At 56.2% G+C, this 19,946-nt stretch overlaps 1 protein-coding gene across 1 annotated transcript in view; it reads right to left on the bottom strand.

The window, feature by feature from the left end:
* MYO7B (myosin VIIB) overlaps positions 1-19,946 on the bottom strand; it is a 97,736-nt gene that overhangs the window by 1,580 nt on the left and 76,210 nt on the right. Inside the window, exons 27-44 of the mRNA XM_040227868.1 lie at positions 19,612-19,738; positions 17,718-17,837; positions 16,237-16,410; positions 15,385-15,612; positions 13,829-13,996; positions 8,690-8,807; positions 8,477-8,603; positions 6,998-7,164; positions 5,881-6,062; positions 4,848-4,978; positions 4,401-4,558; positions 4,047-4,200; positions 3,457-3,612; positions 2,746-2,851; positions 1,681-1,794; positions 1,403-1,490; positions 767-873; positions 114-299 (exon numbers count right to left, since the gene is read on the bottom strand). Of these exons, the coding sequence (XP_040083802.1) occupies positions 114-299; positions 767-873; positions 1,403-1,490; positions 1,681-1,794; positions 2,746-2,851; positions 3,457-3,612; positions 4,047-4,200; positions 4,401-4,558; positions 4,848-4,978; positions 5,881-6,062; positions 6,998-7,164; positions 8,477-8,603; positions 8,690-8,807; positions 13,829-13,996; positions 15,385-15,612; positions 16,237-16,410; positions 17,718-17,837; positions 19,612-19,738 (2,611 nt within the window). The remainder of the gene's footprint in view (positions 1-113; positions 300-766; positions 874-1,402; positions 1,491-1,680; positions 1,795-2,745; positions 2,852-3,456; positions 3,613-4,046; positions 4,201-4,400; positions 4,559-4,847; positions 4,979-5,880; positions 6,063-6,997; positions 7,165-8,476; positions 8,604-8,689; positions 8,808-13,828; positions 13,997-15,384; positions 15,613-16,236; positions 16,411-17,717; positions 17,838-19,611; positions 19,739-19,946) is intronic.

Here is a 19,946-nt window from a genome sequence, read left to right as displayed (position 1 = left end):
CACTGCCTGAGGCCGCGGGTGGCAGATCCAGTCCACCCTCCCACAGCCACACGTGGGCAGGACCCCTATGGTGGCAGCAGCTAAGGACCCCCTTCCCATCCCCCAACAAGGACCTTCTTCCATTCCTCCGGGGACATTAGGCGCGTGAGGTTCTCAGGCACGAGTTCCCGCAGGATCTTGGGGATGCTGGCTGGCTGGGGCCGGTCATCACCAAACCTGGCCTTGTAGATTAGGCCGGCCAGGTGGATGGCATCCTCCCTGGAACACTTGTGGAACCCACGCAGGTACTTGGGCAGCTCCTGGGTGAAGGGAAAGCTGGACTTTAGGCTCCTGCCACCCCCAGCTTTGCGCTCAGGTGGTAGCCCAGTAGAATGTAGGAAATGGAGTCTGCAGAGAGATAAGGTCCTCAGGGTTAGGTTTCCAGCGGAGGGAAGACGGCTGAGCGTGGGTAGGGCTCCCCAACGCCTCACTGCAGAGCCGGGCCTGTCTACCCCTTCAGGGCAAGGCCTAGCACTTGGCAGGCTCGGGACCCCCTGGGCCCTCCCCTCGCTGGTAGGCATGTTGCAGGTGAGGGTACAGCCACTGTCTGCAGGTGCCACTGCCCCAGGGCACTGATCTCCATCTGCTCCTGGCTCCAGAACCCTGACCGACCCCGAGGCCCTGGGCGGGGGGTGGGTGGCCCTGGGCAAAGAGGCCATGCCCCACTCTGAGGGCAGGTGTGACTGAGCGAGAGTGGCCCCAACACCCCCAGGAGGTGGCCCAGTACCTGGTGGTAATGAAGGATGGTGTCTGCCTTCACATCCTTCCCAGGGGCCACGTTGAGCCACAGTTTCCGCATGAAATACACCTGATAGGGGACTGTCACAGGGGCCCCTGGGCAGGGGCAGCAGTGAGCACAGAGCCTGCCCCTGGCCAGGCAGGCTCTGAGGCCTTACCCCCACTCCTGCACCCCACCACTTGGCCCTCCCACGGCGCTGCTGTGTCTGCTACCATGAGCTCCCCTTTGGGAAGCCTCCACGCCCCTTTCTCCCTGGCCCCCGGCCCCTCCTCAGCCTTCAGGACGACGGGGCGCTCCCGGATCTCCCTGCGGGGTCAGACTCCCTTCTGCCCCCGTGCACCCTTCATCACCCCAAAGTCCGGCCATGTGTTCCAGGCCTGCCCCATGCCCGCCCCTGCCCGAGCTGGCAGAGCTCTCAGGGCAGGGCCTCACTGCCTGGGCCCAGGCCTGGCCATACCCATGAGCCAGGGCACCTGAGGAGAATGAATGATCATGGGCCATGCGGGAGGGTCCAGGGGAGCTGTCTGACCCTGGCCCAGGAGGCAGACAAGCTCTGCTTCACCTCACATCCCAGCAACACCCTCTTTTGTGGCCCCAGCCTGGCTCCCAGAGCCTTCCGCTCACCTTCCTTCTGGGGCTTGTTCTTCTTTACCCAGTCGGACACGTGCCGCAAGGAGTCAAAGAAGTAGTCTCCCTCCTTCTGGCTGATGACCTGGGGCAGGTGGAGACGAGGGTACAGGCAGGCAGGTAGGTGTCCAGGAGGCCAGGTGTCACCCTGGGGCTCCGTGACCCCTCTTGCCTGTGTGCCTGTGAACCTCGGTGGGGCTGGCCCAGTGCCGGTGGGAGACCGCCACCCGCCTTAACCGCCTTCCCTCCCGCCCCTTGGCCTATGGGCCACACACCTTGTCTGCGATCTTGATGAAGAGGCTGCAGCCCTCCCAGGAGGCAAGCTGCAGCCGGGCAGCGATGCTGTCACAGGCGTCCCGCACCCGGGTGTTGGCACCCACCTCTAGCATCTGGGCAGAGAGGCAGCCTGGCTCAGCTCTGGATAACCCTCTGAGCCCTGCTGGCTAAGGCTGGGCGTGCCCTGTCCTGAGAAGGGTGAGACTACCCCTCTAGAAACCTGGCCAGATGTGTGCACTGTTTTGTCACAGGGCTCACTGTCTCGGGGTACCCAAGAGGCCTGGCTGTTTCTACTTGCTCTGAGAGCCTGCAGCCAGACTGGGAACTTGCCATCATGGGCTCCGCCATCTCCAGGCCACAGTCCACTTGGGGAGGGCCGTGAGGTCATCACCCCCACTTCTCCCTCCACTGCTGCCATTTAGCCCAGGGTCTCCCCCGGAGGAAGGGATGGCGACCCACTCCAGCACTCTTGCCTGGAGAATCCTTTGGACAGAGGAGCCTGGTGGGCCACAGTCCATGGGGTCGCACAGGGTCAGACACGACTGAGCGACTTAGCATGCACGCAGGCACTCCCACCTCGCACCTGTCTCTTCCGCTGTCCCCAACAGCCAACTGGCCTCCATCCATAGGCCCTCATGGGCTCCCCGCTCACTGGCTCCAGGACTGGGTGGAAGCCCCAAGGGGTCTCCAGGCCCTGGAACTCAGCCTCGTTGCCCAGCCTCCTGGCCTCCTCACTCCTGTGCCTGGCCTGGAAGGCCCCCGATGCCTTTGGGGCATCCCAACTCCCCACCATACTACAACCTCCCGGGGGTCAGTAGTGCCCTGCATGACGCGGAGCTCCTGAGGGCGCCCAGCACTCAGTTCATGCTGGTGGGGGCCAGCGAGAGCGGAGCCGTATTTTCACAGGAGAGGGGCGAGGAGCGCACAAGGGGAGACAGTCCATTCTAACTCACACAGCTGTGTCCATAGGCGTCTCCCAGCCCTCCTGGAGTGACCCCAATGGGGAAGTGCCTTGCTCCGGCTGTGAGCCCTGGTGGTGGGGGGGGGCGGGGAGGGAGGCTCACCTCGCTCGTGTCGTTGGGCAAGTAGACCTTGTGGCAGACGCGGGAGACGTTCTGCTCAGCGGCCTCCACCTCCACCTGGTGCGGCGGCTGCTTCCGGGGCCCTGTCCTGGAGCCAAGTGCGTGCTGCACGGGCCACCCATCACCCCCACCGAGGCCCGGCCCTGGCACCAGCCTCTAAGCTCAGCTATGTGCCATGCACACAACAGAAGCTAAGCCCGGAGACGTGCACGGTGGTGCCCAGGTCAGGGCAGGGAGCTGCCCTGCGCAGGCGCTGGGCACATGCCCCATAGGACGCTGCAGAGGCCAGCCTGGCCTCATCTCCCAGGAGCCCCGAGGTTTGAGGACACACGTGGGGAGAGGACCAGGCTGGGCAGGCCACCAGCGGGCAGGGCGGGTCGTGTTCTCATCTTCACATAGCCGGGCATCGGGTATGGGCCTCTTCGTGACCCAGGTGGCCACTCATGGCCAGAAACTCCACCAACCCCTCCAGCCTCCCTGCAGCCCTCCTGGGCCTCTCTTTGTGTCTTCCTCCCTGGTGGCTGGGACCAGGTCCTATCTCCCCAGACTGACACCACTTCAGAGAGGAAGCTGTCTGGCTCCTCTGGCGGGTGTTCCCACTGGAACACGATCCTGGGAGACTGGAGGCTGCCCCCCCTTGCCCGGCACTCCCAGACCAACGTTCCAGGGGCACCTAGGAGTTGGCAGGCTCACCTCAGGACCCTCTGGATGCGGCGGCTGCAGTCAGGCGCCAGCACCTTCCTTCTCCGCGTGTCTATGAACTTCTGGGCGTGCGGCAGCAGCGCCTTGCCGGGTGGGAAGAGGCCGGTGCAGAGCCATAGCAGCTGCCAGCCCCTCTCCTCGCTGTACCTGTGGGCGGTAGCACAGGTCAGCCCAGGAGGGGCCCCTCCTGGAGGCCCGGCCCGCCAGCACTGCAGGGAGATGGGGCTCTTTGTAGGATTATCATGCGAGCAGAGGCCTGCCTGAGGCCCTGGGCAAGGAGGTCACTTCCCTGCTGCCAATGCCACCAAAGCGTTCCTGCTCACAAGAAGGGGAGGGAGTGCTATCGTGCCCATTTTGTGGAGGAGAGCACTGAGGTTTAGAGAGGCCAGGGGACAAAGGAGACAGGGTCGGAGAGGTACAGCCCAGGGCAAGAAGTCTCAAACCCCGCCCCCGCTGCCTGCCACAGTGTTACAACGAAGGCTGCCTTTATGAGGTGGGGGCTGGGGGAAGGACCAAGGGGGCCCCGGGCACAGCAACCCTGTGCCCGCTGTGCCTTCCATCCCTCCCCGCTGCCCACAGACCTCTTGGTGTTGTGCGTCAGCTGCTTCAGGATCTGGCAATAAACCTCGTCCTGCAGGACGGCCTCCTGGAGGGCTGCTGAGAAGATCTGGTCGGTGAGCTCCAGGGAGGTCCAGGCCTGCCGAGATGGGTAATCACCCATGTACCTGAGGATGGGTGCGGCCGTCAAGGAGCAGCGCCCATCACCACCGATCCTGAGTCTGGCCCGGAGCTGATCCCTGCCCAACCCCGGGGCATCTCACTCCCTCCGGAGCAGCCCTCTGCCCTGAGAGGCCTGGCCCTTGGGTGGGCCGGCCGTGGGGCCTGTGCCCACAGGCTTGGTATGGGGTTGGGGCAGGCTGGCTGGGAAAGGATATCGATGAAGATCTGACAGGCAGCATCCCGCAGCTCAGCGTTGGCGTGGACACGCCGGAGCAGCGGCTGCCGCAGGGGCTCGGCCGAGTGGGCCCACAGCTGCCCCCGGGTTCGGGCCAGGGGCAGCACGGCTCTGCTGACGGTCTCCTTCTCTGGGATCCTGTGTGGATGGGGGCAGGGTCAGGGTGTGTGCTGTTCCTTGTACCTACCCACCATGGGCCATGCACACACAGTGCAGAGAGCCCAGGGTTCCAGGGTGGGCCCCCACAGGGATGCCCTCGCGCCCACAGTACTCCGCTGAGAAACGGGTGGGCCATGTCAGGGTCAGAGGGCCCCCTCCCTGCCCAGGGAGCCCAGATGGGCACTGCATCTGCTTTCATGGACCTGAGTCCCCAGGGAGCACAGAAGGGCTGGTTGGGGGGAGGCCTGGGATGGAGTAGAGTGTGCACCTAAAAAATTCATAGGAGAATTCCTCCAGGGTGTGCAGGTTCTCCTCAGGCTGCTCCTCGGGGGGAGCCTCTGTGGGCCTCCCCTCCTGGGCCGCCAGCTTCCGCTTCTCCGGTGACATGGCCAGCAAGCTCTGGGGGTGGGGTGGGGCACAGGTATGGGTGTCCAGAAGGCCCCACTCACAGGCTCCTCCTAGCCAGGTGTCCTCAGAGACTTGGGAGGGGCCGGGCCACAGGGCTGGACAGGCCTGGACCTACCCCTGCTGTGTCTCCTGCTCTAGAACCCAGGACCAGTGACTCGATGTTTCTGAACCTGCTTCCTTTTTCTTCAGGGGGCACTCAGGCCCACCAGGCTCCCCTCTCCTGGGGCACTTCTCTTCAGGGGTATCCCTCACCCTGGCCCTGCTGGCCTGGCCCCCCACCTCCTTCGGGCCTTATCACTGAAGTGTCTGACCCTCAGGGAAGTTCTCCTGGACAGGCTGAGCCCCCTCCTAGAATTTGCTCCTGTAACAAGTGCTCCTTCTTGGTGGCACTTTGCACACGTGCCATCAAGTCATCATCCATCCAAGTCTCCTTGAGGGTGGAGATGCTACGGTGTTTGATACTGTATTGTGGTACAGTCGGCCCTCATACATGCATTTGGGAGGCCTGTCTGTCCTGTCTCCCTGCAGGGGAGGCGCTGGTCTTGCGGGTTAGGGTGGAGTGGTTGTCAGGAGTAGGGAGACTTGAGCCCCCTTGGCTCAGGGTTTTTAAACAACATTGAGGCAAGATGGGTTTAACCCCAGGACACTCCCTGGTGGGAGGGATGTGCACTGATTGAACACCTGCTGAGTGCCAGGTGACGCCCCAGCCACTCACTGCACAAGCACTTCCTGCCTCTCCCAGAGGGGCGGCGGGGCTGGCAGGGCTGACATGACACCTAGGCTTTCTTGGGGGTGGGGCCCAGGCACCTGAGCTAGGGCTCCAGGCCTGGCATTTCAGCCTCTTCCCCAGGTGCCCAGGTGCCTGGCTGAGGGCAAGCGAGCATGTGAGTTACCAGCAGCTGTGCTGAGGGCTTGGTGACTGTCGGGATGGCGTAGAGGCAGGAGGTAGGCACCAGTCCCGTTTTCTCGGTCCGGTCATTCTGGGCTAGGGTCCAGTTCTCAGAGGCTAACAGGCCCTGCTTCTTTGTCAGGATCAGCAAGTCCCCCTTCTTGAAGGGCAGGAGGGTGGAATCCTCTACAGTCACACAGACACACGCAAGAGACAGAGAAGACAGTTTCCCCAGGGTTCAGCGGAGGCCAGAGGCCCTGCTGGCATCCTGTGGGCCATCCCCTCCGACAGGTGAGGAAACAGGGACACAGAACAGGGGGCCCAAGGCCACTCCGAGAGTGACTGGGGCTGGGATTCCCCAAGCTCAGGCACTCGGGGGGTCTGGACAGGAACAGCCGGGCAGGCAGAAGCTGGGGAGACCTGCTCTGAGGCCTGACCAGGAAGTGGCCAGGGAGCCATGAGGCAGATAGACCAAGGGGACAGAGGACCAGAAGGCTGTCACTGACCCTGCCCAGGAGCTAAGTGACCTATCTGAGCCTGTTTCCTCAGCTGTAAAGTGGAGAATATCACCCCTCCCTCCTGGAGCTGCTGTGAGGATGGGATGGGCCATGGGAACAAAGCTTCTGCTGATGTTTCCAGGGCAATTAAGACCCTGTGCACAGCCCTCCCCAGCTCCCCTACTTTCTGAAGCCTGATTTCCAGCTGCGCTGAGGGAAGCTCACCCCGCCCCCATCCCCACCCACAAGCTATGCGGCCCTGGATGAGCTGCGTTCCTCCTCTGAGCCACCAATCCTTGCCTGCAACACTGGATAACAGGGGATGGTGTGCACTGTATGGGCTGGTGACCTAGCTGGCTCTACCCCTGCTTCTTGAAGAAGGACATCCCTCGGTGCCCTTCACCTTGGAGGGGTTGAGAGCCCTCCTGAATTCCATTATCTTGCAGGAGGGAGGGCCTTGCCCATGGCTGACCCTGAGTGCTTTGTGGCCTCTCCCCCTCTCTCTGCTCAAGTCCCTGCCCTCCACCTGCTTTGTGACCACCAGGGCCTGGCACAAGCAAGCCGCCCTCCCACCAGCCACATGAGCGGCCCCTCACCGGGGCCCCTCCCCGCCAGGCTGAGCACCTGTGGCCTTCCTGTCCTGCAGGGCCATGGCGAACACGGACCTCTCCTTCAAGCCCTCCAGAAACGTGGCCACCAGCTCAGCAATGGCCACGCTGCTGGGGGACCGGAACTCATACTCCTCTTCATGCAGCGTGGACAGCATCAGCCTCTGCCCACCCCGGGCCTCCCTGAGGGGGAAAGGGGGCAATGTGACCAAAGGCCTGCCCCACCCTCCCCCTGGGTCCGCCCCTCAACAGCCTGAGGGGTGACCTGCCCAAGTTACAGAGTCCAGAGTGCCAACCATCACACCATGAAGCCCTCTTACAGATGAGGAAACTCCAGTGTGTCTGGAGCCATACAGGGCCTGGGGCTGAGCATGGATCTGCCCTAGCCCCGGACACTCTGTGTGCATGGGCAGATGAGCCAGAGCTTAGGGTACTGTTCTATGGGCTTCAAAGGCAGTGGTGGTGCCAAGCCTGTCTGTGGAGTCAGCTCTGGGCAGGCAAGGCAGTGGCCAGCATGCAGGGCTACCATGGGGCCACTGCAAAGAAAATTGGTGCTGAGATGGCGCACCAGCCTGGGTGAGTTTGGGTGAGCTACCCAGCTTCTGTGGGCTTCCCTGGTAGCTCAGCTGGTAAAGAATTCCACCAGCAATGCAGGAGACCCTGGTTTGATTCCTGGGGTGGGAAGATCCCCTGGAGGAGAGCATGGCCACCCACTCCAGTATTCTTGCCCAGGAAATCCCATGGACACAGGAGCCTGGTGGGCTACAGTCCATGGGGTCACAGAGTCGAACACGACTGAGTGACTAAGCACCTACCCTCTGCACGCCTCTGTTTATTCGTCTGCAGAGTGTGGGGTGATGGGGAGACTTACTGGAATAGAAGAGAGCACCTAGCACAGTCCGCCTCAGTGAGTGGTACCAGCATGTGCCCTGCACACACTGGGAATGACCATAATGGTCATGCCACACTAGGGTGTGTTTTAACCAAGGGGCTCTGGCAGGGCACAGGCAGGCCTTCCAGAAGGGCGTGGAGGCCTTCTCAGTAGATGAGAGCTGGGGGCAGAGTGTCTGGGGTACGCCTGGCATGCAAGGTGGTCCTCACTCTGCTCCATGCCCTGCACACACAGGCCTGTCCCTCACTCCCTCTCCCAGACTGCTGGCACCTCCACGTGAGCAGTACCCACCAGTGAGAAGAGAAGGAACCTAAAAGTGAAGGGATGCCCTGAAGGCTGCAACCTTATTTGCCTCTTCCCAGGGCAGCTGGGCTCTAGAGGAAGCCCCAGAGGGCAATCAGTGGTGTGCGGACACATTGCTGGCCCCAGGAGAGTGGAGGGCGGGGCCTGAGCCAATGGCCATCATGCCACATGTACGATGCAGTGTGAGCCAGTCGGGCCCCCAGGAACAGTGTGCCCCACCCCTCTCCTGGTCTATCCTGGAGCCCCAAGGACTGAGGTTTTGGGGAGAGGCAGGTTTGGGGCTTCCCTCGGAGCACCCACCTGTTGGTGATAAGACTCATGACCTCGAGGAAAGAAAGTTCTAGGAGCACCTTCTCCTTCTGGTCCAGGAAGTACAGCCCCTTCCAGTTAACAGCCAAGATCAGCTGAGTCTTGGGCAGTCGGGGGCCTGGCAGAAGGAGAGAGGGGTGTGAAGCCAGGGCTGGTCCAGGGTGGGGGCCCACTGGCACCCTCTTACACATCAGACACCATTACCTGAGAGTGTGGTGACTTCAAAGAGCCGGGAGAAGAGCAGTGGCCACTTCAGGCAGGCAGTGTCCACCACCTGCTCCTGCACGGTCAGTGGCCTGGCCCGCTCCTGGGTATAGGGAGCCTGCATGGAGGTTGTGATGATGAGTCACCTCCATCACTTATCCCCCAGCTAACTCCTTACCCGGTGCCCAGGGAACTCATTTGCTGGATCATTCTGTGAAGTTGCTGCCTAAAGCCAGGCCAGTGTCAGTGAGAGTCAGGTGAAGGACTCTTGTGGGCTGGGGAGGGCCCATCACTGGTGGTTCTGATCCCCACTTTAGAATCAGAGCTCCCGAGGGCCGGAGGGCCAGGCTGCTGCTTGCTGCCTGAGCCTGGAAGACAGTGAGGGGCACGTGCAGGCGTCTGTGGGCCCCCATCTGCGGCCCCTGTCTGCGGGCTCAGACTGGCTCTCACCAGTGCCGGCCTCCTGTGGCTGCATGCTGCCCCATGCTCGAGGCCCACGCTGGGGTCTGTGTCTGTGTGTTGGTGGTGCTCCACTCTGCCTCTCTTCTACATATTTGGGAGGCCTCGCTCAGGACCTTCATCTCAATGCCCCTCCCCAGTCCTGTCTCACCTTCCTCCCTCCCTCACCCTTGGCTCTATCTGACCTTCACCCTTTCCTCTTCCCATCTTCACAGATCTGTAACATCCAACTGTAATATCGCCGGCTGTAACATCCAGTTGAGCCTTCCTGTTATGGTTTGTTGGATAAAATGTTGTTTCTCTTGTTCCTTCCTTAAAAGGTGGTTGGGTAACATTCATATACTGAATCAGGGGATGTAAACGGACACATCCTGAGATTTGGCACTTTGAAACACATATCAAGGATTTTAGAACATTCATGTGTGCTCATTCACTTTAGTCATGTCTGACTCTTTGTGACCCTATGGACTGTAGCCTGCCAGGCTCCTCTGTCCATGGAATTCTCCAGGCAAGAATACTGGAGTGGGCTGCCACGCCCTCCTCCAGGGGATCTTCCTGACCTAGGGACTGAACCCACGTCTCTTATGTCTCCTGCATTGGCAGGTGGGTTCTTTACCACGGGCACCACCTGGGAAGCCCAACATTTGTACACTCTGAAATCCCTTTTCAAGAAATTGATCTTGACGAAATAACCATCAAGCGTAAAGTTTCATCTACAAAGAGATTCACTTCATCATTTTAACAGTGAAAATGGGACATGACCTTGAAATTCACCAGTGAATGAATTGTAGCTCATGAATACGGCACTCTTCAGCCCTTAAAAACAGATTGGTATTTAGTGACACAGAAATAAGGGCCCAAACTATTACGTGAAGTGAAGAAGCAGGTTGAAAGCTGTCTAATGATGATCCCATTTTTATTTTTTAAAATGTGTTTCCTAACAATGAGAAAACAGAAAGAGAAATTAAGGAAACAATCTCATTCACTACTGCAATGAAAATAATAAAATACTTAGGAAGAAATTTACCTAAAGAAACAAAAGACATATATATATATAGAAAACTATAAAACACTGATGAAAGAAATCAAAGAGGTCACAAATAGATGGAGAAATATACCATATTCATGGATTGGAAGAATCAATATAGTGAAAATGAGTATACTACCAAAGGAATCTACAGATTCAATGCAATCCCTATCAAGCTAGCAACAGTATTTTTCACAAAACTAGAACAAATAATTTCATAATTTGTATGGAAACACAAAAAAACTCAAATAGCCAAAGCAATCTTGAGAAAGAAGAATGGAATTGGAGGAATCAACCTGCCTGACTTCAGGCTCTACTACAAAGCTACTGTCATCAAGACAGTATGGTACTGGCACAAAGACAGAAATATAGATCAGTAGAACAAAATAGAAAGCCCAGAGATAAATCCATGCACCTATGGACACCTTATCTTTGACAAAAGAGGCAAGAATATACAATGGAGAAGACAATCTCTTTAACAAGTGATGCTGGGAAAACTGGTCAACCACCTGTAAAAGAATGAAACTAGGACACTTTCTAACACCATACACAAAAATAAACTCAAAATGGATTAAAGATCTAAATTTAAGACCAAGAACTATAAAACTCCTAGAGAAAAACATAGGCAGAACACTCTCTAACATAAATCACAGTAAAATCCTCTATGATCCACCTCCCAGAGTAATGGAGATAAAAGCAAAAATAAACAAATGGGACCTAATTAAACTCAAAAGCTTTTGCAAAATGAAAGAAACTATAAGCAAGGTGAAAAGACAGGATTCAGAATGGGAGAAAATAATAGCAAATGAAGCAACTGACCAAGAATTAATCTCAAAAATATACAAGCAGCTCATGAAGCTCAACATCAGAAAAATAAACAACCCAATCAAAAAATGGGCCAAAGAACTAAACAGACATTTCTCTAAAGAAGACATACAGATGGCTAAGAAACACATGAAAAGATGCTCAACATCACTCATTATCAGAGAAATGCAAATCAAAACCACAATGACGTATCATCTCACGCCAGTCAGAATGGCTGCTTTCAAAAAGTCTATAAACAATAAATGCTGGAGAGGGTGCGCAGAAAAAGGAACCCTCTTACACTGTTGGTGGGAATGCAAACTAGTACAGCCACTGTGGAGAACAGTGTGGAGATTCCTTAAAAAACTGGAAATAGAACTGCCATATGACCCAGCAATCCCACAGCTGGGCATACACACCAAGGAAACCAGAATTGAAAGAGACATGCGTACCCCAATGTTCATTGCAGCACTGTTTATAATAGCCAGGACATGGAAGCAACCTAGATGTCCATCAGCAGACGAATGGATAAGAAAGCTGTGGTACATATACGCAATGGAATATTACTTAGCTATTAAAAAGAATGCACTTGAATAAGTTCTAATTAGGTGGATGAAACTGGAGCCTATTATACAGAGTGAAGTAAGTCAGAAAGAAAAACAGCAATACAGTATTTTAATGCATATATATGGAATTTAGAAAGATGGTAATGATGACCCTACACGTGAGACAGCAAAAGTGACACAGACATAAAGAACAGACTTTTGGACTCTGTGGGAGGGGGCGAGGGTGGGATGATTTGAGAGAATAGCATTGAATCATGTATATTATCATACGTGAAACAGGTCACCAGTCCAGGTTCAATGCATGAAACAGGGCACTCAAAGCCGGTGCACTGGGATGACCCAGAGGGATGGGATGGGGAGGGAGGTGAGAGGGGGGTTCAGGATGGGGGACACAGGTACACCCATGGCTGATTCATGTCAATGTATGGCAAAAACCACCACAATATTGTAAAGTAATTAGCCTCCAATTAAAATAAATTATTTTTTTTAAAGTGTGTTTCTTGCATTCCAATCATATGCACATGTCAATTGTGTACATGTGAGTAAAGCAGTCTAGGTATAGGTACTGCAGTGTTAAGAAGAATGAGCTCTTTGATGTGATACTATTGGTGATTTCCCCTTTTTCTTTGTGTTTGTCTTATTTTCTGGTTTATTTGGTAATGTCCACATTTTAGTGTTTAAAAAAACAGTGGTGTAAATTTCCTAATTCTTTACTCTCACCCTATCTCCCCTTCCCCAAAATGATGATGCCACTTCTTACTCTTGTTCATTCGGGTTCATATGTATCTCTTGTCTCCTCTGCCTCGTACTAGCCCTAAAAAGTCCATGGCCTCTCCCCTGTAAACACATCCACTTGGGCTGGGAAACAACAAAAATAATCCACAAGGTTTGCTTCCCCAAATTCCTGTTAAAGGATTGTCCCCAAGAAATGATAGCAACCGCCTTGGGGAACAAAGCTTCTGTGGCCAAGCCTGTGTGAGGAATATTAGGCAAAACAATTAGGCTTCTCTCCTGCAGGACTCCTTGGAGCCTTTCCTCAGGGCTGTGTACTGTGATTCCTGAAAAGCAGGACAAAGCAAGCTGCATCCCCCCACTGCAGACGCGCACAGGACCCTTGTCTGCAAATCCACTCTGAGCACCTCCTTTCCTGTGGCCGGAATGCAGACTGCATTGGTCACCCTCCCTGCCCCGCTCTGAACTCGGGCAACCCCTGCTATCTGAGCCATGCACCTGGGACTCATCTCCTGCAGCTAGGCTGTCAACCCCTGACAAACCAGCACTGCACTGCCTTTGAACTGCCCACTGCCTGTCCTGCTGTTTCTTGGCTCCCAGTGCCACAGGGTAATTGAAGCCGGGGAAGGCTTCCCTGGTGGCTCAGATGGTAGAGAATCTGCCTGCAAAGCGGGAGACCCGGCTTTGATCCCTGGGTCGGGAAGATCCCTTGGAGAAGAAAATGGCTACCCATTTCAGTATTATTGTCTGGAGAATTCCACGGACAGAGGAGTCTGGAGGGCTACAGTCCATAGGGTGTTAAAGTCAGACAAAACTGCGTGACTAACACACACACAAGCATTAACCAAAGAGTTTTATCCTCCCCCTTCCACCCGCCTCACCCCATGCACAGCTCTTCCACAGCAGCAGCTGCAGCACAGAGCCCACCAGCCCTCAGAGATGCCTTTGCACCCTCAGAACACACTGCAGAGCAAAGCACCCTATGAGGAAGGAGGCTCTGACAGAGGGGTGGTTTGGGGCAACCCTGCGGGAGGGGAAGAGAGGCAGGGGGACCAAGTCAGATGGCTTCTTCTTGGGGAAGAGGCTGTGAGCCTCCAGGAACCACTTCACTTGCTACGGGCTGACCAAGCAGGGGTAGAGGAGGGGCAGCCCTCCCTGCCGTCCAGGCCAGCACCGGGCATTCAGGGCCCAGCAAGGGGACACCAATAAGGCCCAGGGCAGAACTGAGGCCAGGGTGAGGGTGTGCTCATGGTCAGCGGCTGGGGATGCCTTCTTGTACCCAAAAGCCAGGGCCCAGATTGACCCTGTAGTAGAGACCAGTGGAAGACTGAGCTGCCCAGACCAGCCAAGATACCATCTTGTGAGGGCGGTGAACCTGAATGAGATTGTTTAAACCTGGAGACATAGGGCTATGCTGACCGGGAGGTTAGTCTCCATCACCGCAGTGAGTAGGGACTCATAATGGGATCTCCAGCCCCTCTAAATACCAAGGGGCCCACCACCTCCAAAAAGAGCACATAGCCGGAGTACACAGGCTCTGGGGAGGCTGACCTTGGCATAGGTGGTGGTGACCAGGCTGGCCCACTTCTCTGGGGTCTTGGTCCTGTACAGCTTGGAAGGGACACAGCTGGGCAACAGCTCCCAGATGGCCTGGCTCCCGGCCGAGGCACCCAGCTGCACGTAGCAGTGCTGGGCCAGCAGCTCCACCAGCTCTTCCTCCTGCACAGCCCAGGGACACACACAGGAGCCGGGGTGGGGTGTGCATGTGAGAGCCCACTCGCCCCAGGAAGCCTTGTCCATGCTGAGCTCTCACCCGCCACAGCAGAGGACCTCTGCTAGGCAGCACCTGTCCCTCCCCCAACACGGCGGAGCCCCTGTGTGCCCTGACTGGGCCCAACACGGGCTGCACTCCTGTCGGCAGGCCGGAGTCTCCCATTAGCCCAGCCTGAAGACAAGGCGGGTGTCCTGCATGCTCCTCGTTCAGCCCTCGTGAGCCAGTGAGTGTGCGGGACTGAGCTCTGGGGCCTGGGTGGAGCCCTAGCACTGCTGAGTGAGGTGAGTGCTGTTGCTCAGTCACTGAGTCGTGTCCGACTCTTTGTGACCCCGCGGACTGCAGGACATCAGGTTTCTCTGTCCTTCACTTGTGGACAAGGCCTTGACCCTGTCTCCCCCAGTCCTCACTGGGCAAAGGTGACCTCCCTGGCCGTTCCTGCAGAGCTTCTGCTAGGATTCATGTGGGCGGGAGCCTGTGTAAGTCACTAGCACGCCCGGCACAAAGAAGGTTCCCTGCTCCAGGCACCCCACAGGCACAAGCTGCCCTGTTCTTTCCAAGGAGACAAACCTTGCCCAGCCATCTATTTGCCTGCCTTCTGACCTCATGCCCCCTTTGCCCCCACCTCTCCCTGCCCACTGCCCTGCTCCAGGCAGGCCCCCAGGACTGCCACATTTGCCTCTAGTCCCCAGCTCATCCTCTGGATTCAGGCCCGGGGAGGTCTGCACCCACTGAACAGGCACAGCATTGCCCAAGGAGGTCAGGTGTGTGAGATCCCCTACCCTGAGTCTCACAACCACACAGAAAGCTCTGGTGACCGCACCTTCCAGGAGAGAGCCAGAGGCTCAGAGAGGTGACCTAACGTTCCAAGGCCACACCTCCAGGAAGAGGCACACGTGGGACCTGAATTCAAGTGCTGGGACTCCACGGTGGTGTTCCTGACCCCCAGGCCCTGCTGCCCCATGAGTACCTGCTGTGGTGAGGCTAGGTGGGCCTGGGGCTGATAGGGGAGGGGTGGGCTTTGCTGCCAGCGGCAGGTGCCTCAAACCCCAGAAGCTTGAGTGAACCTGTGGCTAAAGGAGGAGATGGAGTCTACTGGGCAGGGACAGCTGCTCCCAGAGGGCCGCAGGGACCTGTACTCGCAGATGCATCCCGGGCCCACTCCTCTCCCTCAGCCTCCTGCCCTCCATGACCCACCCGGCCTCCCCAGGGACATGCCTGGTGCCCAGCCCAGCTGCCCTTGCTCTGCCCCAACGTCCCTGCCCTGGAACAGGGCCCTTCCCCAGGCTGTCTGAGAGGTGGGTCTTTGGGGCCCTGAGTGCTGTGGTCCCCTCACCTTCTCAAAAGGGTACTCGCCAAGCCAGACTCCATGGAGGATTTGGCGGTAAATGAGATGGGTGCTGACCGGGTCCTCCTGGGAGTCGTGCCACGGGGTGAAGAACTCCTTCCGGAAGTAGATGCGCCAGGGTGCCTGGCGCTCACTCTCCCCCCTCTCCCGGGCCAGTTGCTCACACTGGGCCAAGGCATCCATCACGTGGTCACGCCCGCTGCCCAGGGACCAGAACTGAGACCAGAATCAGGGCAGCAAGGGTGAGCGACCACTGCGTGTCAGCCCCCCAGGGATACCTGCCTTTGCCATACCCATGTGGAGGTGTGGACATCAAGAGGACAGGAACCCTTCAGACTCCTCCCCATTGGGCGTGGCCTGTCATTCACCCCTAAACACCCCTAGACTCTCCCCGGGCCGGCCCCTCTCACAGGAGGCTCATGCCCATGTGACTGGGTTAGAATGCCTTGATTCATTGGCGTGTGTATACCTGGTTCTGAGAGTGGGAATCAGGGCATCTGGGTGGGACGATGATGTGGGGTTCAGGATGGGGCAGTGCTGGTGTGACCTCCACATGGATGCATGGGATTCGGAGCTGCCCAGGGTGGGGGGCTTGGCGCAGGATGTAGGCACAGCAGGGGACCTTCCAGGTGTGTGTGAGATATTAGGCTGAGTGTGTGAGTGTTGGGCCAGGGGGCAGGCTGCCTGGTTAGGCGGCACGTCTGTGAGCAGGAGTTTGTGTTAGCATCTGTGTTTGGCAGCTGGGAAGGTAAGTGGTGCCTAGACTGGCATGATACAAGGGCTGGTGCTGCCCTGCGTGTGTGAAGGAGGCCGGCGGTGGATGGGACCCCTGGCCAGTACCTTGTCGTACACGGCGACCTGCAGAGAAAAGCCCAGGTGGTCACTGAGGCCCTGCTTGTGGGCGATGTGCAGGCAGACTTCCCGAGACGTTGAGGCTGAGTCCACCATGACCGTCAGGCTCTCTCCAGTCGCCAAGCTGATATAGATTGGGATGTGCTTCTTGGACTTGACAGCCTGGGGACGGACGAAGACTCAGGTCCTCTGCCCAGGAGGCCCCTCGGCTCAGCTGCCTGCGCTGGAGCTCCTGGAACTCTGCGATGGGAGGCTGGCCCACCAGGCAAACTTCCCAACCCACTGCCCCTGCGGGCGCATTCCCATGGGTTCTGGGGGCGGGGCCTTCTGAAGCCCCGCCCAGCTCGGCAAGGCGTTTCCAAAGTCCTGACCAGCAGACATGGCTGCTGAACTGAGGGACCCACCAAGGCAAGAGCTGTTTAAGCACTGTGCCCGTGGGGCGCAGCCTGTACTGGAAGGCCCCATTTTAACATGAGTTCCCTGAGCTTTGGCGAGATTGGGTGACTCAGGATCACAGAAAATCAAAAAGCTCTAGGAGTGTCTGAGTCTTGGACTCTGGAACGCTTTGGGTCAGAGGAAGCCACTGTTACTCTCTGTGTACAGCAGGGCTTGAGCATAGGCCACATAGCTGCAGCAAGTTCACTTTCAACTCCAGGGCTTCTGGGCAGAGCAGGTAGATGAGGTGGAGGAGGGAAGTCCTGTGGATGTTGGTGGCAGAGCAGAACAGGACAGGGTGTGGTGGGAGGTGCTCTCTGTGTCCTGGTATAGGGCACCACAGGGCATAGAGCATGAGTACCTTCCAGGAGCCATGGGTATAGTGGGGGCCAGACCCTACCTGTGTCTGAAGTACCGTTCCTGAGGATCCTGCAAGAACTCACAGGTAACACAAAACAAGAATGCCACCTAGGTAGACAACCTTGCATGACCATATAAAATGCAAGTGTCTTTGGGAGGGGTAAGCTTTAGACAGTTAGCAGCCACTCACACCATGCAGCTAAGGAACTAAGACTGATTTTCCCTTTCAGCTAGAAGGGCCCTAAGTGAAAGAGAAAGTGTTACTCAGTCATGTCTGACTCTTTGCAACCCCATGGACTGTAGCCCACCAGGCTCCTTCCTCTGTCCATAAAATTCTCCAGGCAAGTATACTGGAGTGGGTAGCCATTCCCTTCTCCAGGGGATCTTCCCGACCCAGGGACTGAACCCGGGTCTCCTGCGTTGCAGCAGATTCTTTACCATTTGAGCCACCAGGAATATCAATTTAGACGTGGGGGAGGTGGCACTTTTGAAGCCTGGACTGGGCCTGGGGAGGCTGAGCCCCAGCTGGGGCTCCCAGGGACCACTGGCCCAGAAGAGCAGGGAAGGGCCCAGAGCACATACTTCCTGTTGGCAGCCCCATGAGCTGTGCTGGAGGAGTCACAGGGGCTGCCACCACCCCACACTGGCTGCCTCCCATCCCCTCCAGCCCCTACCTGCAGCTCCAGCCAGGAGGGGGGCTCTGTGCGCACCCCATTGGCACAGGTGCGTCTCAGGCGCTCAGCACAGAAGGGCCCATAGCCGACTGGTCCTTGACCAATGAAGTTCAGCAGATACTGGTGGATGAGGAAGGGAAAGGCATGAAGATACTTAGAATGGAGGCCACTTTCTACTCACTGTCCAGATTCTAGGAACTATGATACTAATTGTAATTATGGATGATGGATGTATTACTTGGCAATCATTTTACAATATACACCTATATAAAATCACAACACTGTATACCCTACATTTGAACAATGTTATATGTCAATAATATCTCAATAAAACTGGAAAAAAAACTAAAATGATAATAGTGGTGGCAAAGGTGCATTAACATGGGGCTGTCACACTATGAGGAGTACCAGTTGCACAACATTTCTGAGGAGCCATTTTCAATTTGTTTTAAATAGTACATAATTTTAAAATGTGTTCACTCTTTGACCTAATTTGGTAAAGGTAAAAATAATTTGGTAAAGGTAGATATATAGTTTTTAATCATAGTGGTGCTTATGGTAATGGGCAATTGAAAGATAGATCCTAAATGTCCATCAAAAAGTGAAATATACATCAGGAACACTAACAAATGGCATTAGCGCTGCCATTCGGGGACAGTTTATGACATGAGAAGACGCTTATAAGTGAAAGCTGTAGGAGAGCCGATGTTCAAAATATGTTTGATGAGATGATGAAACAAGGTGTTGAAAAGCTTTTTGTCTCTCAGAGAGATTCTTTGAGAAGATGCAGCCTGGAAGGATTTACTGGTGTCAAGGCTGCCCTAGGGCAGATGGCCAGGATGATCAGACTTCCTGCTGTCCCTGGAGGCATGAGAGATAGTGAGATTGTTTTCTGTGTGATCACAAGTATGACTCTCTCACACCACAAAAGGTCAGAAACTGTAATGCAAGTTGCCTCTGGGTGTGAGGATGACTTTTATCTTCTATTTAGACTTTTTACATTTCCTGAAGTGAAGTGAAGTCCCTCAGTCCTGTCCAACTCTTTGCGACCCCATGGACTGTAGCCTACCAGGCTCCTCTGTCCATGGGATTTTCCAGGCAATAGTCCTGGAGTGGATTGCCATTTCCTTCTCCAGGGGATCTTCCCGACCCAGGGATCGAACCCAGGTCTCCTGCATTGTAGACAGACGCTTAACCGTCTGAGCCACCAGGGAAGTCCAGCTTACAGCACCCGGTATTCCCAGGCGGTCTCCCATCCAAGGACTAAAGCATGCCCGACCCTGCTTAGCTTCCAAGATCAGAAGCAATCGGGCGCGTCAGGCTGCTATGGCCAGAGACACGTTACTTTTTTCTCCCTCTTGGCTGCAGGGCATGTGGGATCTTAGTTCCCCAACCAGAGATTGAGCCTGTGCTCCCTGCAGTGGAAGAGCAGACTCCTAACTACTGGATCACCAGGGAAGTCCCCCCTACATATTACTTTTATATTCAGAACCAAAAGGTGTATTAGAGTAGCGAAGCCTGGGGCCTCCAACACTTGGAAACACTTCTCTTATTAGTTCTTAGGCCTAGAGGGAGATGCTGCATCCAGCCTCTCATTGGTTCCGATTCCTCAAACACTTTTGTCTTTTCAATGCCCATTTCATCCACCACCTCACTGTTTTTTTGGTGATGGAGCCCAGGTGAGATGGCCCTGCAGATCCTGATTAGGGGCCGGAGGAGCATCCTCTTTTATAGATGTGAAACTGAGGCCCAAAGAAGGCCAGGCACTGCTGCCCATCCTGGCCTGCAGGAGCAGGAGAACCAGGCCATGGGCTGGGGTTTCTCCATCTGCTGCAGGGCCCTGGGCCAACCCATGCTGCCCCCGCCCTCAGCTTCTGCCCCTGCCCCTCCCCACCTTCAGGAACCTCTCGGAAGGCGGGAAGCAGCCCAGGCACAGGCCGAGCAGGATCCAGCCCCGGGCCAGGCTGCTTGTTTTGTAGTTCTCTGAGAGCTGCTTGCAGATCTGGCAGTAAATTTCGTCCCTGAAAGACACAGAGAGCTGGGAGGCCAGGCTGGGGGCTGGCTCTGGGGGAGGGGAGAAGCCCTATATTTTGTATATAAAATCTTCCCAAATCTCTGGCTCACCCCTGATCTACACATGTCTGAGGCAGACTCCAGGCAGTGCAGCAAAGGCTAAAATAACTGCACAGGGATTCCAGCTGCTGCTTACCACAGGGAGACAGAGTTTGA

Source organism: Oryx dammah, unplaced genomic scaffold, assembly GCF_014754425.2.
Source record: "Oryx dammah isolate SB20612 unplaced genomic scaffold, SCBI_Odam_1.1 HiC_scaffold_27, whole genome shotgun sequence".
Taxonomy (NCBI): domain Eukaryota; kingdom Metazoa; phylum Chordata; class Mammalia; order Artiodactyla; family Bovidae; genus Oryx; species Oryx dammah.
The sequence above is the reverse complement of the archived record's forward strand: the minus strand, read 5'-3'. Positions and strand labels throughout refer to the sequence as shown.